This window comes from Canis lupus, chromosome 6 (assembly GCF_011100685.1).
Source record: "Canis lupus familiaris isolate Mischka breed German Shepherd chromosome 6, alternate assembly UU_Cfam_GSD_1.0, whole genome shotgun sequence".
Lineage (NCBI taxonomy): Eukaryota > Metazoa > Chordata > Mammalia > Carnivora > Canidae > Canis > Canis lupus.
Genome location: NC_049227.1, coordinates 9,578,356 through 9,606,250, shown reverse-complemented (window position 1 = coordinate 9,606,250; position 27,895 = coordinate 9,578,356). Strand labels below are relative to the sequence as shown.

Sequence of the window (27,895 nt, the reverse complement as noted above, 5' to 3'; positions counted from 1 at the left end):
CCAAGCACAGGAGACAAACACCAGGTCAAAGAAGTTCATTCTTAGAGCATGGAACACGCTCACCTAGCGCAAATAGGGCTTCTAACACTTGTCAGGGTCAAGAATCTTGGGTTAGATGGTGTTACCCAGATAGAAGACTTCCCACCAGTTCGGTGGTTCAACTCGCAGTAGGTCTGTGTGTATGGGATGCTCTAAGCCAACTAGGGGTGACCTGCTGAGTGGATCTACCTAACATACTGGAAAGGAGCAGGTCTAGCTGCAGCCCCAGCTGCTGGAGCATTCTCGACCCTCCTACCTGAGGAGGTGAAGACCAGGGTGCCAGAACATAGCCTGGAGAGTGGAGCTGCACCTGTCCTAAGGAGGACATCACGAACAGTCTGATAGGACCAGGAAAGGAAATCAGTTGTTTCGGGTGGGAATGGTTAAGATTCCGAAGCATGGCTATAGCCTTTGTGATACCCAACGTGAAGAGTAAGCATTTTGCTCTCAAGAAACATCCATGGAGGCTTTCAACAAACAACATGCTTCCCTTTTTCAGAGAATTGTCTCTTTCCCTTCATAGGATTTTTTATTTTCCTCTTCTCACTCTATCCTTTTTCTTATGAATGAAATTTTTAAATTCTTCTTGTGTCTCAATATCAGATACTGCCTTTCCATAATATGCTCAGTAAGTAGTTACTGAATGTCCAGTTAAATGACTTAAAAAGGGGGTTCCTGTGATCTCTGTGTTGGGGTTTTTGACAAAAGTCCGACAGGATATCTACTTTTCGGGGTTTTTATACAACTAATAAATGCATATTCTTTGAAAATTGGAATACTGTATTTTTTATTTTTTTTATTTTTTAGTATTTATTCAAGTATAACCGACTTACAATGGTACATTAGTTTCAGGGCACAGCTTAGTGATTCAGCAATTCTGTACATTACTCAGCTCTCCCCACGAGAAGTGTAATCACCATCTGTCCCCGTACAAAGTTATTACAATAATACTGATTCTATGGAATACTGTAAGGAGAAGAATCTGAGTCTTAATATGGACTAAGCAGGAAGAAGTGGTCTCATCAGTTACTGATTTACTGATTTTTTACCATGAATGTAATGTAAGTGTGTATGTGTCTGTATGTCTGCCTATGTATTGAGTGGCAAACAATGTCCCATGACACCTTAAGGTCCTTATGGCTTCTATCCTGCCATACTTCTTTTTTTTTTTTTTTCTATCCTGCCATACTTCTGAGATGAACTTCCTTCTTTACTGAAAATACTGAGGATTGCTAAGTCGCAGTTTTATTCATATGGAATTTCAAGGGACCCCAAATAGCCAAACAACCTTGAAAAAGAAGAACAAAGTAAGAGGATTCATACTTTCCAATTTCAAACCTTACTACAAAACTACAGCAATCAAAACATGTGATACTAGGGTAAGAGTAAAAATACAGATCAATGGAATAGAATTGAGAGTCCAGAAATAGTGCTATATATGGAAAAGCAACAGATTTTCAACAAGGATGCCAAAAATCATTATATAGAAGAAAAATGGGCTTTTCAACAAATGGTGAAGGGACAACTAGATACCCACATGCAAAAGAATGAATTGAACCTTTATACCATATATAAAAATTAATTCAAAATCAATCAGACCTAAATGTAAAGCTGAAACTATAAAACTTTTAGAAGGAAACATAGGTGTCAATCTTCACAGTCATGGATTAAGTATCAGTTTCTTAAACCTAACACCAAAATCAGAAGCAGCAAAAGAAAAACTTGAATTTCATCAAAATTAAAAACTTTTGGGACACCTGGGTGGCTCAGCAGTTGAGCAGCTGCCTTTGGCTCAGGGCATGGTCCCAGAATCCGGGACTGAGTCCCACACCTGGATCCTGCAGAGAGCCTGCTTCTCCCTCTGGCTTCTCTCTCTCTCTCTCTCTCTCTCTCTCTCTCTCTCTCTCTCTCGTCTCTCATGAATAAATAAAATCTTTAAAAATAATAAAACAAGAATGTATTCAGTTCTTTAAAAGAATTAAAAATTTTTGCATCAAAGGACATGATCAGTGAAGTGAAAGACAACCCACTGAATGGGTGAAAATATTTGGGAATCATAGTTAAGGACCTAGTATCCAGAATATGTAAAGAACTCAACAACAAACATACAAACAACCCAATTAAAAAATGGGCGAAAGATCTGAGTAGACATTTCTCTAAAGAAAATATACCAATAGTCAATAAGTACATGAAAAGATATTTAACATCATTAGGGAAATGTGAACCATACCACAATGAGCTAACACTTCACCCCACTAAGATGGCTACAATTTTTAAAAAGAAAGGAAAAAAAGAGAAGGAAGGAAAGAAAAAGGAAGAAGGTAGGAAGAGGATAACCAAGTATTGATGGGGATGTGGATAAATTGAAACCCATTTATACATCGCTGCTGGGAATGTAAATGGTGTAGCTGCTGTTGGATAACAGTTTTGTAGTTCCTTAAAATGAGTAACCATATGCCCCAGCAATTCCACTCCTAGGTATTTACCCAAGAGAGTTGAAGACGTATATCCACACAAAAACTAGTATATGAATGTTCATAGCACCATTATTCATAATAGCCAACAAGTAGAAACAGTTCAGATGTCCATCAACCAAAAAATGGACCAAAATGTGTGGTAAGCCATACAATGAAATCATATTAAACCATAAACAGGAATGAAGTACTGATATGTGCTACAACACAGATACACTTCAAAAGCATGCTAAGTGAAAGAAGCCAGTCACAAAGACCACATATTCTATGATTGATTCCATTTATAGGAAAGGTCCAGAACAGGAAAATCTGTATACAAGAGGAAATAAATATACATATGGAGAGAAAGTATATCAGTGGTTGCTTATTTGGGGGGAAGGAGCATGGAAGTTTGGGGGTAAAAACTAAGAGTTGTAGGGTTTCTTTTCAAGTTGATGAAAAAGTCCTAAAATTGTATTAATAAATGCACAACTCTGTAACTACACTAAAAGCCATTGAATTGTAAACTTTAAGTGGTTGGATTATATGACATATGAAACTGTATCTTAATAAAGCTATTTTAAAAGGTTATCAGGGGAATTCCAAATGACATGTTTTTTTCCATCCTTGGTTACTTGGCTGGACTCTGGTTACAGTAGATGAGGGATTCTTTATAAAATACTTGCATAGCAGAAAGAAAAATTATTTTCTAGTTATTGATTTTTGGGGGGACCAAATGTATTTCCTTAGGAATGAGCCTTCCTGATTTGCCCAGGGATGATTTTGGGTTCAGAAGGAGAAAACAAAACCAGGTCATTGAGAATTTGAGAGCAAGGGAGATCTGAGGGGGAAGATGTTTCTACAGGAAGGTAAGAGGCTGGAACACCCTCAGACAGATGGGATGGAGAGGCTCAAGAAAAGAGAAGCTTGATATTTAGTTTTAAATTATCTGCTAAATCACACTGTGATATAAACCTCCCTTCCTTTTACCCCGAATCAGCAGCAAAACTCTACCATCTTTTCTGGGTGAAATGAGGGATATGAGTTTAAAAAGTAGAAATTTGGCTCTGGATGTGAGTTGCTGCTGGTCTGGAGACAAGAGGATAGTTTCTGTCCAGTGGAGAACAAGTATTGAGCAAAAGTCCGAGCTGGCAGTGGCCTCAAGTCGACATAAGCCTCTGAGTTCACAGTAATCTGCCTAAGGGATATGGCTGAGTGTTTGGATAAATTAAATCTGAATGTTCAAGGACATTGGGTTATATATGTGCAGAAGGCCAATCTGAATATGACAAATGCTGTGGGGCTGGCGACATCCATAGGTTACAGGCCTTTGAAGTTGGGGGGAGCAGAGAACATGGAACAACAGAGGAAGGGTAAGTAGAGTCACCATGACAGTGAAATCGTATTCAGCAACAGGAATGCCAAAAGCAGCAGTATTATTGTGCAGGACAGGGGAGAAGCACAGTTTTATGGAGGCTTCTGCTGGCTGACTCTGGAACCAAGCCCGTGAAAATTGTGCGGCTGACACCAGAAGGTTCTGGTAGGAAGGCATAAGCGAGAGTTGTCCCGGGAAATGCTTCAGGCAGCGTCGCCACTATGGCCCTTAGAGATGCTTCAACAGCCTCTAATTTGTCATAGAAGTAAATCCCCACTCACTGGATGTTCGGAAGAAGATCCAATCATAGGGTTCCCTTCAGAAGTGAGTCAGGTAGCTTCATAACTCTGTAAAGTAGAAAACCAAATGGGACTTGAGACTTTTTCTAAGTAGGAAGAGGACTAAGTGGAAAGGCAGGAGGTACAACAGACTGAGTGCCCTGGTCCTGATTCATTGGAAGGAATTGTCAAACTGAGAGAGATGGGGATTGGGAGATGAAATGGGAGCAGTGGTCAGAAGACATCTGCCTAGAACCTGGTTTTCTGTTTTGCAACATGTGGGAGTTGTGCCTCCCAGAGGTAGAGGGACCTGCTGTGGGAGATCATCAGGACAGAGACATCAGAAGCAAGAAGAAGGAGGGACGCCAGTGCCTTCTCACCTGCTTCTTGGAACTGCTCTTTGGCTTCCACCGCTGGGAAGTTATCAGTCGGATCCTTGTGTTTTTTGGTACTCTCTGAAGTTGAAGAGTAGTTAGAAGGAGATTTGTGCTTCCAGGTCCTCCACCATTTCCCCAGGCCCAGGAGCACAAGCTCCACAAGAGTAAATAAGAGACAGAGCCCACTGACCCCAAACATGGTCTTTAGGAAGATGGTCTTCTCAAAGGGGCGGGACAGGTAACAGGTTATACTGCCAAGGCAAGGTTCTCGACGACATGCAAAGGAGCTAGGTATCTTGAACCCATACAGATGGTACTGCAACCCCAAGGCTGCTCCCTCAAGGACCAGCCGCACCCCCAGCTGTGCTACATAGGCCCAGAGCAGCCTGGGGCTTCCAGCCCCTGAGGCGTCTCTGCTCTTCTCCCCCTGGTGGATCAGGGTCTCCTCCTTCACCTTCCCTGATTCTTCCCACCGCCAGATCACATGATAGAGAATGAGACCCATGTAGAGGGTGCTGGGCACAGCCACCAAGATGACCTGAAAGGCCCAGAAGCGCAGTGGGGAGAAGGGGTGGAAGGCATCATAGCAGGCGGCCTTGCAGCCTGCCTGCTGAGTGTGACACACAAATTCACTCTGCTCATCACCATAGATCCCCGTCCCACTGGCAGCCAGCAGCACAAGACGGAATCCCAGGAGCACGGGAAGTAGGAGGTGCCCCACGGCAGTGGAATGCCTGCTGTCTTCAGCCAACAGCTGCCTCAGGAAACTGCCACACATCCTGTTAGGGACCAGAGGACAATAATGAGTGTGGGTGTGTTGCTCCCTGTCCTTTAGGAGGAGGGCAAGACCACCTCTTTCCTGTTAATCCAAGGATAGATAAAGCAATCCTTCTTGCTCTTCTCCAAGGGTCTGGTTGATTTATTCCCGAGACTGATGGCTCCTAATTACAGATAATGGAGTCATCTATGTAAAATAGTGAGTGGATGTGGGTATGGCTCTCTCTCCTGCCCCCCTCTGTACAGTGTGGTAGAAGACTAAGGTCTATCTTTGTCTCTCTTTCCCTCCCTCCCTCTGTCCCTTTCCCAAAGGCTAGTCAGAGTCCAGAGCCCTCTGAAAACAATCACTTCCCCAGCTGATGGCCACCTAGCCTGGTGCTACTACTGTCAGTGGCACCGGAACATGACCCCAGGGGAACATGCATTCTCTTGCCCTCTGCTTTTCTCTGCCACCATGCCTCAGCTGCTCACAGGTGTGTGGGTCTGGCCTTCACTCTCATCAAGGTAGTACGACTGAGATGCGATTAGGGTAGGGAGCTCAATGTGGATCAAGTGAACAGAGTGAGTGTCAAGGCCCACTTTAGTCTGGTGTTCCTTAGACCTAACCAGCTTTGGAAAAGGAGAACATTTTAAAGAAAACCAAGGGGATCCATGGGTGGCTCAGGGGTTTAGCGCCTGCCTTTGGCCCAGGATGTGATCCTGGAGTTCCGGGATCGAGTCCCACATCAGGTTCCTATGCCTGTGTCCCTGCCTCCCTCTCTCTCTCTCTCTCATGAATAAATAAGTAAAAAATCTTTAAAAAAAAAAAATTAAAAAAAGAAAGAAAGAAGGAAAGAAGCAAAGAAAGAAAGAAGGAAGGAAGGAAGGAAGGAAGGAAGAAGAAAGAAAGAAAGAAAGAAAGAAAGAAAGAAAGAAAGAAAGAAAGAAGACCCAGAAGAGTCTACTAAGGGAATGCAATGAGGTATAAGGCTAAAGCCAGAGCTGACTGGATAAAAATTTGAAATTCGGCCCTGCTTTGTCATTGTTCCTTGGGCTCATCTCTCCTGCATGGTGAGAGGTGACCATGGTCAGGAACAGGGTTCAGAAATCTGTCACTTCTCCAGACAGAATAGCACCCTGCTGCAGCCCTCATGCTATCAACAGGGAGCCCTCCTCAATGCCCAGCCACTGTTTCTCACCATCCCTGTTCAGCCCAAACTCTTTTTTTTTCCCTTGAGGATAATTAAATTACTCTTTTGCTTCTAATTTTTTAGTGGGGCTTTTATTTATTTTTTTAAATATTTTATTTATTTATTCATGAGAGACACAGAGAGAGAGGCAGAGACACAGACAGAGAGAGAAGCAGGCTCCCCATGGGGAGCCCGGCATGGGACCCAATCCCGGATCCCAGGATCACAACCTACGCCAAAGGCAGATACTCAACCGCTGAGCCACCCAAGAGTCCTCTAATAATAACTGTTTAAAGGAATGTACAAGTAATGCTTTTTAGATCAGTTCACCACTTACTGTAATGTTTTGCTTTTTTAGTTTTTGCTTTTTACTTTTTACATATATTTGATCCTTTTAGTTGAAAATTATACCCTTAATTACAGTTTATTCGTCTTTTTAAATGATTTCTTTTTCAAATTTTCAAGTTACTTTATAAGTTCAGTAGGGTGATGATTTTCAAATTTTCAAACCCAGCCAATATAATTTAATGACTTGGACTTTTCCACAGTAATTAAATAATTATAGATTTAAGTACATAATTCTAATAACATTTTAAAATGTAAGTAAGCATCCTTTTAAATTACATTAGCCCTAAAAGCATTTGAATCTTTCTAAATAATAGTAAATTTTTAAGAAATAGTGGTAAATAAAATCAGCAATCTGTGGGACCCACATTAAAAAATGCCTATAATGTGATATAAAAATTAGGAAATGACATCTTTTTTCCATTAATCAGCCCAAACTCTTATACACTGGATCCCTTCAGTCTCAGAAGATCCTGAAAACCTTTTATTCCACAAGGAAAATAGAAACTCTTTGATGGGGAGCCACGCAGCCCCCCCTCATGTCATGCCACTTATTCCTGTCGGATATTAGAGAAGTGGCTCTCCACTTGCCCAAGTCCACTCTCCCTCCCAGACCTATGTCCTTGGCCCCCTGCCAGCTGCATCAAGGACTTATCCACCCTTGTTTCCTCTCTGCACTTGCTTAGGCGCCTCCCTTTCAACTCCAGTAATAGTAACAACCTGGATTTCTAAGTTTTTGACATGGCAGCAAATGAGACATGCCCTATTTTGCCTCATATCAGCTTCCCAATTATAATACCTAAAAAGACACACAAGGCAATTTAAATGGGTACTCATGTTATAAACTATAGCTGACCCTTGAACAGTGTGGGGGTTAGGGGACACTGACACCTACACAGTCAAAAATCTACATATAACTTTTGGCTCCTCCCCAAAACTTTACTACTTAAGCCTTCTGTTGAGCAAAAGTCTTGCCAACAACATAGTCAATTAACACATTTTGTATGTTATGAGTATTATATACTGTATTCTTCCAGTAAAAGTAAGCTACAGAAAAAAATATGTTACTGAGAAAATCATAAGGAAGAGAAAATATGTTCACACTAGTTTATGTATATTGAAAAAAAAACATCTATAGGCTGGAAGGCAGGGATAGGAGCAGGTGCAGCTACTGGCCTGGCCTGGCTCCAGGATAGTGATGTTCCACAGCCTGATGACCCCAACTCAATGGACGCAGCTTCCAGGTGGATCCTCAGGCAAGGACAGCTGTCCAGCAGCACAGCACAGCTGCCCCATCTGCCTGGACATGCACCACCAGCCTGAAGCCATTGACAGCTGCAGCCACTCATGAGTTGCCCACCTCCAGGAAGCTACCTTGAGGAGGGGTCGATGCCCAGCAGGGAGAAGCCTAGGTGCACAGCTGCCCTGGGGCAGCACCAAACCCCAGGTGTTCGACCTGACCACCCCAACAGCACACGGGATGACCTACAGCCCTGCCAACGTCCTTAGCAATTCCTCCCTGGGGAACTTAAGGCTCAACTCCTGCCCTAGTAGCCTTCCATTCCATCCCATGAAGTGTAGTGGGCAGTTGTAAATAAATGCCTTTATTGTGGTTTTTGCTGTCAACTCCTTAAAAAAAAAAAAATCTGCTGGGGCATCTTGCGGGCTAGGAGCATGCCATTCTTGATCTCAGGGTCACGAGTTTGAGCCCCACATTGAGCATAGAGATTACTTTAAAAAATACATATGTAAGTGTACCAGCAGGGTTCAAATTTGTGTTATTCAAGTGTGACGTATATAGATAAGAACAGGCCATTACGCCAGAGTTTAGGCAGCATGAACACTTCTGTGCAGTCAGAACAGATAGAATGAGTTGCTTCCAAGCGACTGTTATAAGGGGCTTAATTGACCAGAGAACCATATCATTATCCACGAGCTGTGAGAAACCGTATTTGGAGCCACTAGCAATCAGAGTCAGAACCTCTTCTACCTGCCACTCAGTCCCTATGTTTCTATCTCTGTCACAGACTGTGAAGACTCAGAGTAAATCAGGCCACTGAAGATTCTTCTCCATAAAACTGAGTTGAGATTTTTAGAGGAAATCTACTTTCAGTCCTTAGAAAGATGCAATATCATGGCCTCATGATTAAAGATGGCAGACTGAAGATAGAGATTTACCCCCTCTAATTCCCAAGACTCCGAGAAAATGAGAGTAGATGGATCGTTAAGTATTTAAACCCACTACAAAGGAGGAGAAAGATCACCAGTGGCACAACAAAAATCCACTTTGAAGGCAAATCAGATTGTGGTGCTGGCAAGCACACTGGGTAATTCTTCCAGAATGCAGAGGAAGAAAAATGAGTCATTGAAAATCTGTTTCCTAATTTGAAAATCAAGACCACAACAAAGCAAAATCACTAGCTTGCTTATTGATGAGAAAACACTTAGTGGAGTGCCTGGGGGAAAAAAAGAAGTTGCTCTGTAAATGTTCAACCAAGTTTTGATTTGGAGGGATACTGAGTCCCACAGAGAACCAGAAGGAAGATCAGCTTCCACGGCTGGCCGTGGGTCTCAGCCTTGGCAACAGTGATATCTGGAGCCTGATCATTTTATTTAGGGTAGGGAATGCTGGCATGTGTGTTTTGAGATGTTTAGCAGCATTCCTGGCCTTGGCCCACTAGATGCCAGTAGCACACTTCTCCCCAAATGTCCAACCCCCAAATGTCTCCAGACACTGCTAAATGTCCCCTGGGGTCAGATGCTCCCGGGTTGAGAACTACCACCTTTGGAGGACACTGACCATTACCACTTCAGCTCTGTAAAGCAAGACATCTGTAGTGGAGCATCTCGGAGGGGTTTTATTTAGTGACCAGCCCATTTCCAGGCTGCTTGCACATCGTCATTCAACAAGCCCCATCTATGAGGAAGCCTGCAGCCTCTCCCTGTCTTATGTGAGGCTGTGGGGTCCTTGCACTTCAGGGAGGCAGAAGGCTCTGGGGGCTTCTGCCCTGGTTCTCCTGGAGCATTGCCAAACTAAAAGCTAACTTGGTAAATTCTCAAGTCTGGCTCTCAGCCTCACCACATTTCAAAGTACAGGCCCAACATGCTCTAAGCACATCTCCAGCACATTCCCAGCAGACCTGGAATTTAACACAGAGCAGGCTTGGCATATTCTGATGTTGGGAATTTTAGTAATTCTTGGAGGCCCTATCCCTGGTTCTTCTCTCTTTCTCTCTCTCCTGTGCCCACTCCAGACCTGTAGCCAGACACCCAATGTCCTCTGAGAGGCTCTAGGAACTGAACTGGGGTCTCCAGAGCTTTGGAGATTTGGGAGAGAGAGAACAGAAAAAGCAGGACAAAAGGATTTGCCCAAGAACCCCATGGCTTGGAGCTTCCATATCTAATTCTGAGCACTCTTCTGACCCTCTGCACTGTGGCTGTTACCACCAAAAACTAATCCTGGGACCTCCTGGAAAGTTCACACAAAACTGCTCCATCTCCCAAAGTCTAGAGACCAAAGGCAATTTCTATAAAAACCAGGGCCTAAATACAGGCCTTCCTCCTCCCTCATCTCCTGCATTCTTGGGAGCTTGTAGTCTCCCCCATTTGTTCTAGCCATCCCCAGCCCTCTGGTCTCCCTCATTCCCCTCCTACAGACACATCTACAGCTTTGCTCATGAGCCCAGAGCCCCCAAGTTAGAGTGGGACTAAGGGAGCTTAGGGCTCAGCATTGTTTTCAAAGTTCAGCTCAAGGGACACCATTCTGTTTCTAGAAGTGGAGAAATAGTTCAAAAATAAATCTTTTGGGAAGGAGTTGGCAGTATTTGAGCCCTGTCAAGATTTTTTTAACAATAAATATATTTTTTATTGGTGTTCAATTTGCCAACATACAGAATAACACCCAGTGCTCATCCCATCAAGTGCCCCCCTCAGTGCCCGTCACCCATTCACCCCCACCCCCCGCCCTCCTCCCCTTCCACCACCCCTAGTTCATTTCCCAGAGTTAGGAGTCTTTATGTTCTGTCTCCCTTTCTGATATTTCCTACCCATTTCTTCTCCCTTCCCTTCTATTCCCTTTCACTATTATTTATATTCCCCAAATGAATGAGAACATATAATGTTTGTCCTTCTCCGATGGACTTATTTCACTCAGCATAATGATTTTACTTAATGAAGCAATACCCGTGAACTCAAGATTTGGGGGAGGGTGGAAAGCCCAGAATGTGAGGGGATTTTCAAATATGTAAATAGATTTTTAAAAATTCCATCATGATTTTGGTAAGAATGTTTCTAAGCATTTCTGTTCTTTGGAAGAAAAAATTCAGGATCCCCTTGGTTTCAGAAACCCTCCCAGCCAATTAAGGCATGAGGGAGGGACGTGCACCAAGGGCAGTGCTGGACCCGGCTCACTGCTCCTGTGTTGCCCCATCTGGCCTGGAAAACGTTCTAGATTCTTGCACCCAAAATACGACCCCTGGATGCACAGGCATCACCAGGATTGCAGAATCTCAGGCTGCATCCCAGGCTTAGCAAATCAAATCTGAATTGTACTAATACCGCCCCAGGTCCCTGGTATATGCATGAGTTAGAGAAACCCAGTCTAGCACCCAGGCAGCCCCCACCCCCACTGCCCCCAGGCCCCTGCGCCAGCCCAGTTGCTCTCTGCCCAGCACTCACCTGGCAGCACTGAGCAAGAGCACCAACAGCGGAGAAAAGAGGCCAGGCAAAGTCCTCAGGCTGGAGCCAGCAGGGTCCCAGCTCTCCCCCAGGCCCTGCCTCCTGCCACCACCCACGTCTTCCCCCTCCCCTCTTCATTCCTGGCAGCCTTAGTGAAGAGTAACAGAACGGGCAGCTGGAGGAGCCGGCAGCCCTGCTATTGAAGAATGGGCTCTGGAGAATAGCCTTCTGTTGTTGGGGGTGAGGGGTACCTCTCTTAAGTGCGCTGAAACAGGGATTTTGGAAACCATCTGAAAGGAGAGCAGTGGCCTCTGCATGTTGGGGGTTGGGGAGAGTCAGTACACAGGCAACAACAGATAAAATTTCTTTAAGTTTAAATCTCTATGAAGCCCTCCACTGTCCCCCACTTTGGCCAAAGTACCCAAAGCACAAGTTTATACACAAAAGAATGTGCATGTGAGTGTGTGTGTGTGTGTGTGTGTGTGTGTGTGTCTGGGTAAAACTGCTTGATGGGCCTCTGCTCCATGTCCCTCAGGAACTCAGGGAGCCAAAGCCCCTCTCCACCAGGCCCAGTGAGACCTGTGACACCTGCCTGACAACCCATTCCCGGCCCCATTGCTAGAGCAGGAGCTCCTTCAGAGGAAGGAAGGGGCAAGGCTGGGTCAGCAGGTGGTGGGTGAGAGAGTAACTAACTCATTGCCACAGAGTCTTGACCAGAGCTAACCCTGCACTCTCCATGGAAGAGAGTTCCAGATGCTGCCCCTGTGGGCCTTTGGGGCATTGTTCAACCATCTTCTAGATGGTCCCTCTCTCTAGGTTTGAGATGCAGGAGGCAGCACCCTCACCCCTTACCCTTGAGGAGAACTAACAGCATATCTCTTTCCAAAGATATCCTCTCTCTAATTTCCAACAATTTTTGCCATAGCATATGACTCTGATGTGGGCATGGGGCTTAAGAATGGCATAACCATTATTTCTTTATTTGGGGCTTTTTTTGTTATTTGAAATATTTCATCTCAGACTAGCAAGTCACTTCAGAGTGTCATACATGTTGTATTTTCTAAAACATTACATCTTGAAATCCCAAATTTTCCAATTTAATATCCCATTACACTAACATTTATTCAGTACTTAATAAATAAATGATGAATATTCTAAGTGCTAGATGGCTAGTAATTTACTTATCCCCCATGACAACCTCATGACGTAAGTCTATTATGATCCTCTTTTACAGAAAAGAGAGATAAAGAACAGAGACGTTACATAACTTATTCAAGGTTAACCAGCTAGTGAGTTGGAGAATTTGGGATTTGAAAAGGCAGTCTAGCTGCAGATGGCAAACTCTTAAACACTACAACATGGCCAGCTTCCCTGTTATTCAAATTAGCATCTTTGAAAGAGCTTCTGATTGTAGACCCATTGTTATTTTGTACCATCAAGAAAATTAAAATCCTCTGCTTGCATGTTCTACACCTCAATGACTAACTTCACCATCTGCCCCGGACCCCAATCAAAAACTTGGGCATCATCACTGACAGCCTCTCCTTCATTGACCACATCTTCTCAACTGACTGGTGGTACTGATTCTGTCCCTTAAATTAAGATGGTGTTGTAGTTCAAGAATGAATTACTGTAACACCATCCTAGTGTCCCCACTCCTAGATTTGTTTTCCTCTAATTCATTCTGTGCATTGCAAACAGAATATTTAACTCAATTCTTATTTAAATTTACCAACATTTACAGTTTCTTTGCTCAGTGTTGCTTCTTGAATCTCATACTTTCCATCTGGGTTACATTTTCCTTTCTTCCTTTTTTAAACCATCTTAATCATTTTACGTGTGAAGTTCAGTAATGTTATATGTACTCATGTTGCTGTGCAACAGATCTCTGGAACTCTTTCATCTTGCAAAACTGAAACCTTGTACCCATTTCTTCCTCCCCTCTGCCCCTGGTGACACCACTGTACCTTCTGTTACCACGAATTCGACTGCTTTAGATACCTTATGTCGGTAGAATCATACAGCATCTGTCTTTATGTGACTGGCTTAGTTTAATGCCTTCAGGATTCATCCAGATTGTAGTTATCCATCAGAACTTTATTCTTTTTTGAAAGGTCAGGTAATATTCATTGTGTGTATGAATGTATATATCAAATTCTGTTCATTCATTCATCCACTGATGGACATGTAGATTGCTTTCACCTCTTGACTATTGTAAATAGTGCTTCTGTGAACATGGGTATTCCAAATTTTCTTCTTCTGGAAACACAACCTTCTGTAGTATTTCCACTGGGGAACTGCCAGGGGTAAACTCTTTTCATTCTCTTTGGCCTAACAGTGCTTTCATTTGAGCCTCAATCTTGAATTGTTATTTAATTGGCTTAAGAACACTTGGTTGAGGGACACCTGGAGGGCTCAGAAGTTGAACGGCTGCCTTTGGCACAGAGTGTGATCCCGGAGTCCTGGGATTGAGTCCCATGTGGGGCTTTCTACATGGAGCCTGCTTCTCCCTCTGCCTAGTCTCTGCCCCTCTCTCTGTGTGTGCCTCTTGTGAATAAATAAATAAAATCTTTAAAAAATTATTTTATTTATTTGAGAGAGACAGAACACACACAAGTGTAGGGGGTGGCAGAGGGAGAGGCAGGATCCCTGCTGAGCTGGAAGCCCTACATGGTGCTCCATCCCAGGACCCTAGGATCATGACCTGAGCCCAAGGTAGACACTTAACTGACTGAGCCACCCAGGCACCCCTTTCTTTCAGAACTTTAAAGATATTATTTAACTGCCTTCTCCTATCTAGCGGGTCTATAAGTCATTTCTGTTGACCACATAATTAAGCATCTGCTTTTGGCTCAGGTCATGATTCCAGTGTCCTGGGATTGAGCCTGCATCAGCCTCCCTCTCCCTCTGCCCCACCCCACCCCCATGCTCGTGTGCTCGCTCTCTCTCTCAAATAAATAAATAAAACCTTTAAAAAGAAACTTTTATTTTATGACCTCCAGAACTGTGAGAGAACATATTTGTGTTGTTGTAAGCCACTAAATCTGTGGCAATTTGTTACAGCAGCCATCGGAAACCAGCATAATGCCTGTTCTTGATTTTTGCCCAATTGTTTTATTGGATTCCTTTTCTTTTATTTTTAAGATTTTATTTATTTATTCATGAGAGACACACACACACAGAGAGAGAGAGAGAGAGAGAATCAGAAACACAGGCAGAGAGAGGAGCAGGCTCCATGTAGGGAGCCTGATGTGGGACTCGATCCTGGGTCTCCAGGATCACACCCTGGACTGAAGGCAGCACTAAACTGCTGAGCCACCTGGGCTGCCTGCTTTCCTTTTTCTTAAGGATTTGTAGGAGACTTTTCTATTTTGTATATGTTATTTTTTAGTCAGTTCTATATTTTGCAAATATCTTCTCCCAGGTAGTGATTTGATTTTTCACTCTTATCATGGAGGCTTTAGATAACAAACATTCTTTACACAGTCAAATCTTCCAATTCTTTTCTTTGATAGTATGTCCTTTTTGTCTACGGATATCCTTCCCTATCCGGATATGATAGTTTTGATATGTAGAATTTTTATCATTCAGCTTAAAATATTTTTTAATTTTCCATCATTATTTTGTCTGAATTGCATGGAATGTTTAGAAGTATGTTTTTAAAGTTCTAAATGTATGGGAAGTTTCTTCTTATCGTCTTTATGTTAATTGCATCATGGTCTGAAAGAACATAATTTCTGTAGTTCCAGCCCTTTAATATTGTTACTCTATGATCTAACATGAGCTCAGTGTTCTTACGTACTCCATATGTATGCTTGAAAATAATGCTTTCCTTTGGTTACTGAAACAGTGTCATCTATAAGATCGCTAAATTAGTCTTATATTTCACCCTATGTCTAATACTATCCAATATGGTAACCATTGCCACATGGAGCTATTGAACATCTGAAATGTGGCTGGGACAACTGAGGAAAGGGATTTTTATTATTTTTTTAATATTTTATTTATTTATTCATGAGAGACAGAGAGAGAGACAGAGACAGAGACAGAGACACAGGCAGAGAGAGAAGCAGGCTCCATGCAGGAAGCCCGATGCAGGACTCGATCCCGGGACTTCAGGATCACGCCCAGGGCCGAAGGCAGGTGCTAAACCACTGAGCCACCCAGGGATCCCTGAGGAAAGGGATTTTTAAATTCATCTAAGTACAATTAATTTTTATTTAAATTTAAAAACTGAAACCCAATTAAGTTTTTTTCTGTTAAATACAACTTTTGTTTTTCTGTTTGCTTGTTTTTTTAAAGATTTATTTATTTGAGAGGGAAAGAAAGAGACAGAGAGAGCATGGGGAGGGGCAGATGGAGAAAAAGAAATCTAAAGCAAACTCTTCCCTGAGTGGAGCCTGACATGAGACTTGATTTCACAACTCCGAGACCATGCAATCAAGAATCAGGCACCTAGCTAACTGAGCCACCCAGGCATCCTGACAATTTTGCTATTTCGGTAGGACAACATGGTCTTTAACCATGCATTGCATAAGATATTATTGTTACATTGTAGTGCAAGTGTCAAGCATGTGCACTGTTCCTGATAATTCACTAAACTTCTTACTGATCTGGTCAGTGCCAATAGATTGATTTCAGTTCAATTATTTAATTTCCTACCTACCAATGTAACATTACAATGTATTTATTAAATATCTTATGCAGACACCATGAGATACAGTGATACCTATGTAAATTATAGTGGTAATTAAATTGAAGTGCTTTCTTATTTTAATTATAACAATTAAATTATTTACTAGTTTTTGTTTTGTTTGTTTGTTTTTTACTAGTTTTTTAAAAAATTAAATATGTGTTTGGCTATCTCAGTCAGTGGAATGTGCAACTCTTGAGCTTGGGGTTGTGAGTTTGAGACCCAGTTTGGGTGTAAGGATTACTTAAAAATAAAATCAATTGGGCAGCCTGGGTGGCTCGGTGGTTTAGCACCGCCTTTGGCCCAGGGCATGATCCTGGGGGCCCAGGATCGAGTCCCATGTCAGGCTCCCTGCATGGAGCCTGCTTCTCCCTCTGCCTGTGTCTCTCTGCCTCTCTCTGTCTCTCATGAATAAGTAAATAAAATCTTAAAAAAAATAAAATAAAATCATTAAAATAGGAAAGATTTTTAAATTTAAAATAAAGCACCCTACTGATGCAAAATCAAATGGATATAAAGAATCTAAAAAAAAAAAAAAAAAGAATCTAGCTAGCATTGTACCTAATTATAGAGAACATACTGATGGTTACCAGAGGGAAGAAGGTGAGGGGAAGGGAGAAATAGGTCATAGGGATGAAGGAGCACACTTGTCTGTTGGGATGGGCACCAGATGTTGTATGGAAGTGTTCAATCACTGTATTGTACACCTGAAACTAACATAACACTGTATGTTAATTAACTGGAATTTAGATAAAAGCAAAAAAAAGTAAAAACTAGCACTGTGACTGGAAAAGAAAAGGGGAAAAAGATATGTCTCGGTTTCACAATGATCAGCAGCTGGAATTCGCTGAGGCAGAGCAAAATTAAAAAGCTGTTTGTTTTTCTAATAAATTAAGGCAATATAGTTGACTATAGTAAGAAACACTTTCAGTAAATAGTGAATTTGATAAGAAATTTCCTCATGATGGGGTGCCTGGGTGGCTCAGTTGGTTAAGCATCTGCCTTCAGCTCAGTCTTAATCCCAGAGTCCAGGGATGGAGCCCTGCATGAGGCTCCCTGCTCAGTGGTAAGTCTGCTTCTCCCTCTGCCCCTCAAACCACTTATGCTCTCTCTCTCTCTTTCTCTCCCTTCTCTCTCTCTCTCTCTCAAATAAATAAATAAAATCTTTTTTTTTTTTTAAAGAAAGAAAAAAACAAGAGATTTCCTCATGGGGCACCTGGGTGGTGCAGTCAGTTAAGCATCGGACTCTTAGTTTCAGTTCAGGTCATGATCCCAGGGTGGAGAGGTTGAGCCCCACATGGGGCTCTGAGCTCAATGGGGAGTCTGCTTGGGATTCTCTCCCTCTACCTCTGTCCCTCCCCCTCCACCTACCTACCCCACACATCCACACACTCTCCCTCTCTCTCTCTCTCTCTCTCTCAAATAAATCTTAAAAAGAAAAAAAAAAGAAATTTCCTTGAAGTAGTCAAAGAAGTATCAACAAATTAGCCACCTAAAATCAGAATTACATGTTCAACAAAAGCTTTAAACCATTTGTAATGTGATCTGCACCTGTAACTTTGGCCAGCTATAAAATAGCTTGAATTCTTGTACATGCACACTTTTTTTTTTTTGGAAACCACTTTTAGATGGAGAGATGATAAAATAAATTATTTCAACTATAGGAATTTCATTACAAAATTATGAAGAAGACTAAAAACACTGTATTTTACCAAAACAATGAAAGTTCAGTAAGCCACCACACAATTACCCATAGAATTCAATAATCCCAAAGATGAATTGAACCAAAATTTAAAAATTATAAGAACTTTTCTTCAGCCTCAGATGAATCATGTGATAAGAGATACTGCTCAATTAATATTTTGAGTACATTTTGTCTCAGTATACTTCCAAACTCATAAATAAATGTTGTCAATTCATGGCCTAAAAAAATCATACTTATAGCATAGATATTTTGTAATCTTTTACAACTATCAAAGAAGAACTTCAGCTAGAAGTTTTATTTTTTATGATATTTACTGTAGGCTTTATTTTTATTTATTTCTTTACATTTTTTAAATTTAAATTCAATTTGTCAACATGTAGTGTAACACCCAGTGCTCATCCCATCAAATGCTCTCCTCAGTGCCCATCACCCAGTTACCCCATCACCTCCCCTTCCTCAAGGAGCCCTTTGTTTTCAGCTAGAAATTTTTAAAAATATTTTCTATCATGATGGACAGTTCTCTAGATGTTTTCATTCTGCTTTGTTCCACCATATGAAGTATATTGAAAACATTTATGTTCAGTTCTGAAGTAGACTCTAAGAAAATCATGAATATGGTTGATAAATTAATTGAATATATATATGCAAATACTGTAAGTCATCACTCGTTTGTAGAACTGCTGAAAGAAATAGAATGAATTGGGACACCTGGGTGGCTCAGAGGTTGAGCATCTGCCTTAAGCTCAGGGTGTGATCCCGGGGTTCTGGGATCAAGTCCCAAGTCGGGCTCCCTGCGAGGAACCTGCTTCCCGCTCTGCCTATGTCTCTTGCCTTCTCTGTGTCTTTCATGAATAAGTAAGTAAAATCTTTAAAAAAATAGAATGAATTTAATGGTCTTGTGCTCTTTGCTAATGCTTATTGGTTGAGCCATGGAAGAAGAGTTTTGCAAATATTTACCATATCGACGATGTCAATGTGAGATTTTATTGAAACAAAAATGTTTGCCAAATGTTCAATAATCAAAGACCAAAAAAATGGCAATGTGAATCATGTTTCCTCACATTTCATACCACAGAATTTATTTAAATTTAATTAATTAACATATAATGTGTTATTGGTTTCAGAGGCAGAGGTCAGGGATTCACCAGTTGCATATAACACCCAGTGCTCATCACATCCTTGTGCCCCCCTTAATGCCCATCACCAAGTTACCCCATCCCCCAACCCTCAGTCCCGCGTCCCCTCCCCCAACTCTCAGTTTGTTTCCACGAGGAGTCCCTCGTGGTTTGTCTCCCTCGCTGATTTCCCATTTGATTTTTAAGCTGTTGCTCACACTTGAGCTCACCGCAGCAGCAACAGGAAGTGGCTATGAAAATCATTACAGTAAAATATGTACTTACAGGTAATTTCATGCAGTTAGGATTTATTACTGCATCTTTACATCTGTTTACATTTCTCTTGACTGCAAATGGCACCATGTACAGTCTGTAACTATGTGCATAAGTTTTGATAAATTTTAATATTTTTAAATAAGATTTATCGGGGCACATGGCTGGCTCACTCGATGGAGCATGTGACTCTTGATCTCAGCGTTGTGATTTCAAGTTCCATGTTGGGTATAGAGATTACTTAAAAATAAAATCTTTTAAAAAATAATAAAAAATAAAAAAGATTCGTGCATTTTTATGGTCATAAATGATAAAATAGATTGCATCTACATATATGACATACCTTTAACTTAATTTTTTCAATATTTCTAGGCTACATGATTCATCCGTGACTCTTTTCAAAGTGTTACAAATCTTCCCCCAAATTTTTCCAATATATTTATTGAAAGAAATCTGCATATAAGTTACTTATATGCAGATTATATGCAGATTTTGGTTGTGCAGTTCAAATTCAAACAACATGGGTTTGAAGGGTCAACCATAATAGCTTTACTCCGTTGGTAAGGAATCTATGTGGAATTCAGCCACATGCTAAGCTTATACATTCTTATTATACATTCTGAAACATTGGAAATGACTACCGGATGGGTCTGGAGAGCCAGCAACAATTAGATGTACTGGGAAAGGGAGCTGGACCAGGGCTCTACTTATTGCCAAACTGCCATATGCATTATGATGGAGTGTCCTCAGCTTGTCAGTGCCAAGTCAAATCATGTATCCAACCATCCCCAAAAGATTTTGGTATCCCCCTTCCCTGTTATGTGGCTTTTTTGAGTAAATGGCTGTAGATTACAATGAGAAAGAACTCAAGGAATCACTACTACATACACCTGACATGGTGTTGCAGACTCCTTCCACATGGAGATCCAACTGCATCTTCAATCGATAGACTCTCAGTCTACCGTACTTAAAACTAACAGTGCTCAGAACTAACTCAGTTCAGAAACCTGTCGAGGGCCTTTGGATTTACATGAAGGCCTTTGGATTTGATTTCTTTTGATTGTACTTACTACAGAATATCCAACTGTTGGCTGTCCACCTATCTTTTTTATAATAACCTTATTGAGCTATGAATCACATTTAAGTCTCCAATTCATTGAGGTATAATGTATTCAAAATATTGTGCATCACCACTATGTAATCTAGAAAATTCCATCACAGCGAAAGAAACCCTGTACCCACTGATCATAACTCCTCATCTCCCATCCCTCACCCCTATCCCAGGGCAACCATTAACCTACTTTCCATCTCTATAGATTTCCAATTCTAGGTTTTTCAACATAAATGGAATTATATAATATGTGGCCTTTTGTGATTAACCTATTTCACTTACCATAGTGTTTTCAAGGTTCAAGCAGGATGTAATATGTATTGGGATTTCATTCCTTTTTATTACTAACTAATATTCTATTTCATGGATGTACCATTTTTATTTATTCATTCATCAGTTAATGGACATTTTGGTTGTGCTCCTTTTTGAATAATGCCACAATATGTATGTACAAGCTTTCATGTGGACACATGTCTCCATATTTATAAAGTCTATGTTCAACTTTTTGGAGAATTGCCAGTTTGTTTCCAAAAATGGTGGCAACAACGATAGCCAAACTGTGGAAGGAGCCTCGGTGTCCAACGAAAGATGAATGGATAAAGAAGATGTGGTTTATGTATACAATGGAATATTACTCAGCTATTAGAAATGACAAATACCCACCATTTGCTTCAACGTGGATGGAACTGGAGGGTATTATGCTGAGTGAAGTAAGTCAGTCGGTGAAGGACAAACATTATATGTTCTCATTCATTTGGGGAATATAAATAATAGTGAAAGGGAATATAAGGGAAGGGAGAAGAAATGTGTGGCAAATATCAGAAAGGGAGACAGAACGTAAAGACTGCTAACTCTGGGAAACGAACTAGGGGTGGTGGAAGGGGAGAAGGGCGGGGGGTGGGAGTGAATGGGTGACGGGCACTGGGGGTTATTCTGTATGTTAGTAAATTGAACACCAATAAAAAATAAATTTAAAAAAATAAAAATAAATAAATAAATAAAAATAAAAAACAAAAATGGTGGCAACATTTGACATTCCCAGTGGCAATGTAGATGGTTTCACTTTCTCTGTATACTTGCCAGCACTTTTTCCCCCAACTATTGAGGTATAATTGGCATATAATGTTGTATAACGTTAAGGTATACAACATAATGACTTAATACACATATATATTACAGAATGTTTACCACAATAAGGTTAGTTAACACATCCTTCACCTCACAGAATTACCATTTTTGTTGTTGTTATGGCAAGAACATTAAAGTCCTCCTCACAGCAACTTTCAAGTACACAATCCTGTTAACTGTGGTCACTTACTTACCTTACAACTGATTGACCCTTTGACCAACATCTCCCCGTATCCCTCACCCCTCAGCCCCTGGCAGCCATCATTCCACTCTCTGTTTCTATGAGTTCAATGTTTTAGATTCCACATATTTGTAAGAGATGCAGTATTTGTCTTTTCCTGTCTGGCTCATTTCACTTGGCAAAGTGAAATCCGCGAAATCAAGTGAAATCAAAGTTCATCCGTGCTGTCGCAAATGGCAGGATGTCCTTTTTTATGACCGAATAATATTCCAGTGTGTTTGTGTGTGTGTGTGTGTGTGTGTGTGTGTGTGTGACATCTCCTTTATTCATTCATCCATAGATGGACACTTGTATCCATACCGTGGCTGTTGTAAATAAGGTTGCAGTGAACATGGGAATGCAGATACCTCTTTGAGATTCTGATTTCATTTTTTTTTTTTTGGATATATACCCAAATGTGAAATTGCTAGATAATAATGTACTTCTATTTTTCATATTTTTAGAAAGACCATACTTTTTTTTCATAGTGGCTGTACCAATTCAAATTCCCACCAAGAGTCCACCAGGGTTCTCTTTCTCCACATCCAAATTAACATTTTTATCCCTTGTCTTTTTCAGAAGAGCCATTCTAACAGATGTGAGGTGATATCTCATTATGGTTTTTATGAGTACTTCCCTGATGATTTGTAATAATGAGCACCCTTTGATATATTTGTTGGCCATTTGTATATCTTTTCTGGAAAGAAATATCTGTTCAAGTCCTCTGCATATTGTAAAGTTTATCTATTTTTTTTTTTTTTTTAGTAATCTCTACACCCAACATGGGGCTTGAACTCATGACCCTGAGATCAAGAATCACATGCTCTTCTGACTGAACCAGCCAGGTACCTCCCTCTGCACAGTTTTAAATTGCATTTGGGGGTGTTTTGCCAGTAAGTTATATGAGTTCCTTACATATTTTGGATATTAACCCATTGTCAGATAGAGTTGGCAAATATTTTCTCCCATTCCCTAGATTACCTTTTCATCTTGATGATTGTTTCTTTTGCTGTGTAGAAACGTTTTAATGTTCCCACTTATTTATTTTGCTTTTGTTGCTTATGTTTTTGGCATCACATCCAAAAAAAAATCATTGCCAAGATAAATGTCAATGAGATTTTTCCCTATGTTTTGTCCTGGGAGTTCTATAGTTTCAGGTCTTTTTTAAAAGATGTTATTTATTTATTCATGACACACAGAGATTGGCAGAGACATAGACAGAGGGAGAAGCAGGCTCCTCGCAGGGAGCCCAATGTGGGACTCCATCCCAGGAACCCAGGATCACACCCTGAGCCAAAGGCAGGCACTCAATCGCTGAGCCACCCAGACGTCCCTCAATAGCAAATTAAAAGGATTATATACCATGACCAAGTAGGATTTATCCCTGGGATGCAAGGTTGGTGCAATATATGCAAATCAATACATGTGATACAATCATATTAATAGAATGAAAGACAAAAATCATATAGTTACATAGTCATCTCAATAGTTACAGAAAAAGCATTTGATAAAATTCAGTATTCTTTCATGACAAAAACTCTCAACAAATTGAATATAGAAGGAACACATCTCAACATAACAAATGCTATATATGATAAACCCATAGCTAACATCATACTCAACGGTGATAGGGTTGAATACTTTCTCTTTAAGACTGGGAACAAAAAGAAGAGGCCCATACCAGCAGTCCTATTCAGCACAGTAGTGGAAATCCTAGTTAGACCAGTTAGGCAAGAAAAAGAAATAAAGGGCATCCAAGTGGGAAAGGTGGAAGCAAAACTGTTTTGGAATGCCTGGGTGGATCAGCAGTTGAGTGTCTTGTCTTTGGCTCAGGCGTGATCCCATCAGGGGATCAAGTCCCGCCGCTGTCTCTGCCTCTGTCTCTGCCTCTGTCTCTGCCTCTCTCTATGTCTCTCATGAATAAATAAATAAAATATTTTTTAAAAACTGCTGTTGAATTTGGTTTGCTAGTATTTTGTTGAGAATTTTTGCATATATATTCATCAGGGATATTGGTCTATAGTTTTTTAAATATTTTATTTATTTATTCATAAGAGACACAGCGAGAGGGGCAGAGACACAGGACTTGACCCCGGACCCTCAGATCATGACCTGAACCAAAGGCAGATGCTCAAACACTGAGCCACCCAGGTGCCCTATAGTTTTCTTTTCTTGTAATATCCTTATTACAAGGTTTTGATATGAAGGTAATGCTGACCTTATAAAATGAGTTTGGAAGTATTTCCTCATTTTCTTTTTTAGAAGAGTTTGAGCAGAACTGACATTAATTTTTTTTATTTTTGCTAGAATTCACCCATGAAGCCATCTGGTCCTGGGCTTTATTATTGGAGTTTTTTGGCTACTGATTCAATCTCCTTACTTATCATTGGTCTGTCCATATTTTCTATTCATGATTCAGACTTGGTAGGTTGTACATTTCTAGGAATTTATCCATTTCTCCTAGGTTGTCCAATTTGTTGATGTATAATTATTCATAATAGTCTCTTATGCTTCTTTGTATTTTTGTGGTATCAGTTGTAATATCTCCTCTTTCATTTGTAATTTTATTTGAATCTTCCCTCTTTTTTTCTTGGTAAGCCTAGCTAAAGGTTTGTTAATTTGGTTTATCTTTTTTAAAAAAACATAGCTCTTAGTTTCATTGATCTTTTCTATTGTGTTTCTGGTCTCTATTTAATTTATTTCTGCTCTGGAAGGGGGCAGGATAGGAACTAAAGATGGCTTTAGGGTCAGACTCTTCCCCCTCTACCAAACCGCTTCTCAAGGAGGAGCCACGGAGTTAGGTGTCTTTGCTCATGGCATGTGATCATCTCCTTGGAAACCAAGAGCTAGGATCCCACATTCAGGACTATGCAGATGGTCCAGTCAGAGTGACCAAAGTCCTTGTCTAAATGTCTGAAGTGGGGGTGGAAAGTGGGGAGGTACACAGAACCCAGGGAATAGGGACACTTTTCAAAGTTTGATGAATTTCTCCAGATTCCTCAATGGCTCCATTTATAAATGTCCTCAGTGCCCGGGTCAGTGTGGGTATCAGGGGAGGAGGTTAAGTTTGGTGCTGGGGGTTGGGGAGAGGGGGCTTTTGCCTAGTTATTTCTAAGCTTTTTACAAGACCTTAAAGCACTAAGACAAACTTCTCTTTCACAATAAGTTTCTGAGGATTGGTGCCAGGAAAGAAGCGCCTGAGGGTAAAGAGAGCTCTCATCCCACTCCTTTATTCCACCAAACAGTACCCTCTTTGTCTCTCCTCTTCCCACCAAATGAGACCAGCCTCCTCCCACAGCCATATGTTAATGACATGTGCCAAGACCTGGAGCAGTAGGATGCAGGGATCACCCAAGAGTAGGGAGGAGAAAGAAGTATAGAGGCCTGGCACTTCTGTATCCACCACGAGGGGAAGAGAAACCTTTCTTCTCTCTCTCCCTTCTTCTTTTCCACAGCTGGATTTATCTATCTGGTTTTGAGGAGAGTGAGAGATTACTAGGGTTGATAACAAGTGTTAAGGAGGGGTCAGCAGAAAGAAAGTGTCAGAAGAAGAAGGAAGACATCTGCCCAGAGAATTGAATGCAGCAGCACTGCACCCGAGATACTGCCTGACCTGGAGAGAAGAGAGCTAAGCTAGTCCTGCACCCATCATCACATGAAAATCTGGAGGAAACAAAAATATAAACTAATACTTTCTTAAGATTTAAAATCTATAACATTTATAAATAGTCAACAAATGCATTTCTCACTAGTATGGCAAGAATTTAACTTAGCAGCAAATTTACTCAAAGAACTGGTGATACAGAGGCAGCATCCTGGTTTTATTCCATGATGATTACATCTGGCTTATTACCAGAATTTCTAGAAAATTCTCCTTCCTGAACTTCTTGAACACAAGCTCTTGCCTGTGTAAGCATGCAATCAATCCCTCAAGGCTGACAGGAAGAAAACCCTGGAGACCAGAGACCATGGGCAGCTGTTGATCCCAAAGATCAAGTTTTTCCTTCTTGACTTTCTGCCGCCCCACAGTGGGTCTCACAGTTGACCCATACCTCAAAGTCCCCTCCGCTTTGACAGGTCCTTACTCTGTGACTTTCTTTATACAAGATTTTCCGGATCTAGTGAAGTCTTCCTCAGGTTTTAGGCCACTGCCTACCCCAGTAGTCAGATCTTCTTTCTCCACGATAATAAAGGCAGAAAACCCCTCGGGTCCTAGAGCCAAGTGATGGGGATGGAGGACAGGAGGAAAGCCAAGTTCATAAGACAAGGAATGACATCTTTGAAAGACACCATGGACTATTCCAAGGACAGAGAATGCCAGTAGACTGAGTGCTGTGCTGTTTCCACAAGCTCAAGGGGCAATCTCTAATAGGCATGAAAACAGGAATTAGCAGGAAGGAAATATCAGAGCCCCAGTGATCAACAAAAGATACAAGTAGAAATATGCAGACACTCTGCACTCCCTACCCCATACTTCCTCTGCTTTCTTCCTACCCTATCATATTCCCATTCTCACTTTCAGGCCTCAGCTTTCACACAGGAGGTAGTGTCAGAATCAGCTCTTATCCAAGTTCGACTGACCATACCCCTACCCATGTGAAGCTGATCCCACTTTATAAAGCATCCAACTTGGGATGCCTGGGTGGCTCAGCAGTTAAACGTCTGCCTTCGGCTAGGGGCATAATCCCAGAGTCCTGGGATCAAGCCCCACATCCGGCTTCCTGCATGGAGACTGCTTTTCTCTCTGCCTGTGTGTGTGTGTGTGTGTGTGTGTGTGTGTGTGACGAATAAATAAATAAAATCTTAAAAAGAAAGAAAGAAAGCATCCAACTCACCTATGGCCAGGGCTGATGCGTGGAAAATGAGCCAACTTTGGGGTCATTCTGACCATGGTTCACGTGGTGGCTCTGCTAGTCACTAGATATTTCATAGTGGCTTAATCAGGTGACTTAATCATCTGGGCAACTTTGCATTAACAACTCCTCTCATGATTATTGTGAGAATTCCATATTTAAAAACTAGCCTATGTAAGCTGCCTGTGGATAAGGGATGGTGTGTCTCCTGATCCACCCTGTTCCCTCATTTCCAAGGACATTGCTCAGCATTTAGAACTTTCTCAGCACAGTCCAGAGTTCATAGTCCATTTGGGGTTTTCACTGAATGTTTTCCTTTCCATTGCTGTTATAGCCACATGAAACCCTAAGGAATCCTCCAGGCCATTTTACATAAGAGGAAACAGAATCAGAATACATAATTTCTGTGGATCATACAGACGGCAAGATGCAAAACAAGACAAGGGGCTGGTTCCTCAGACCCCATAAATTGTTGATACCAAGGCATAAAATTAGGGGCAAAGAGTGGGATTAGAGAACAAAATGCCCCAAAAGCTGCAGAGAATCTCCAGAAGGATGAATTAGGAAAAGAGCCTGGACCATGTCTCCTAAGTAGGAGTGATCAAGACACAAGGACTGGGAAGTACATTGGCTGGAATAGAAAAGTTGTGTTCAGAAGTCATTAGTAACAGAGGTGATGGATAAAGAGAGGAAGAGGAAGACACTAGGTGATTATAATTAATGGCATTTATCAAGTAAGTGCTATGTACCAGGTGCCTGTGATCTTATTTAATTCTCATCAAAAACATCTGTGATAAAGCTATTCCTATAATATCCATTTTAGCGATGAGGAAATTGAAGCACAGAGGAATTAAGTACGAATTTGCTGAAAATCATAAATTTAGCAGTTGGTGGTGAAGCTGGTGATCAAACCCAGACATACTGTCTATGAAACCTGGATCACTAACCAAATTTTTTACCATATTAGGGATTACTATTTTTGAATAATCAGCAGGAGGGAAGAGGCATCCCCAAATAGGGATTATATTGATCCCAGGGAGTGGCTGTTCAGAGAGAAGAGAATCATGGAGCATTAATGAAAATAGGTGAGAGTTATGGGAACATCAAGAATTTGAGGGGGGATACTAAAAGAATAAAGGAGCAGACATAATCACTCTACAACCATGCAACTAGACAGTTGAACTCTCGAGTAGAAAGAAAAATTGCAAATAATATAATATTTAAAACAATTCTTATTTGGTTTTGGAATACCTACTAATGTTCTCGTGCCTGGTTCACCCAATATTCACAAGATTTCCTAAGAAATA

General features: G+C 41.2%; 1 protein-coding gene across 1 annotated transcript; it reads right to left on the bottom strand.

Moving 5' to 3' along the window:
- Positions 1–1,917: 1,917 nt before the first annotated feature.
- Positions 1,918–11,589, bottom strand: GJC3 (gap junction protein gamma 3). Its single transcript, XM_038538859.1, has 3 exons — positions 11,491–11,589; positions 4,526–5,301; positions 1,918–4,214 (listed from the first exon to the last, which is right to left on the bottom strand). The coding sequence occupies exons 2-3, from the start codon at positions 5,298–5,300 to the stop codon at positions 4,207–4,209; spliced, it is 783 nt and encodes a 260-aa protein (XP_038394787.1). The 5' UTR covers position 5,301; positions 11,491–11,589; the 3' UTR covers positions 1,918–4,206.
- Between the last annotated feature and the right edge of the window lie 16,306 nt (positions 11,590–27,895).

Bases quoted from the DNA above. Each gene is read 5' to 3' on its own strand.
- GJC3 (XM_038538859.1), bottom strand. From the start codon at position 5,300: ATGTGTGGCAGTTTCCTGAGGCAGCTGTTGGCTGAAGACAGCAGGCAT.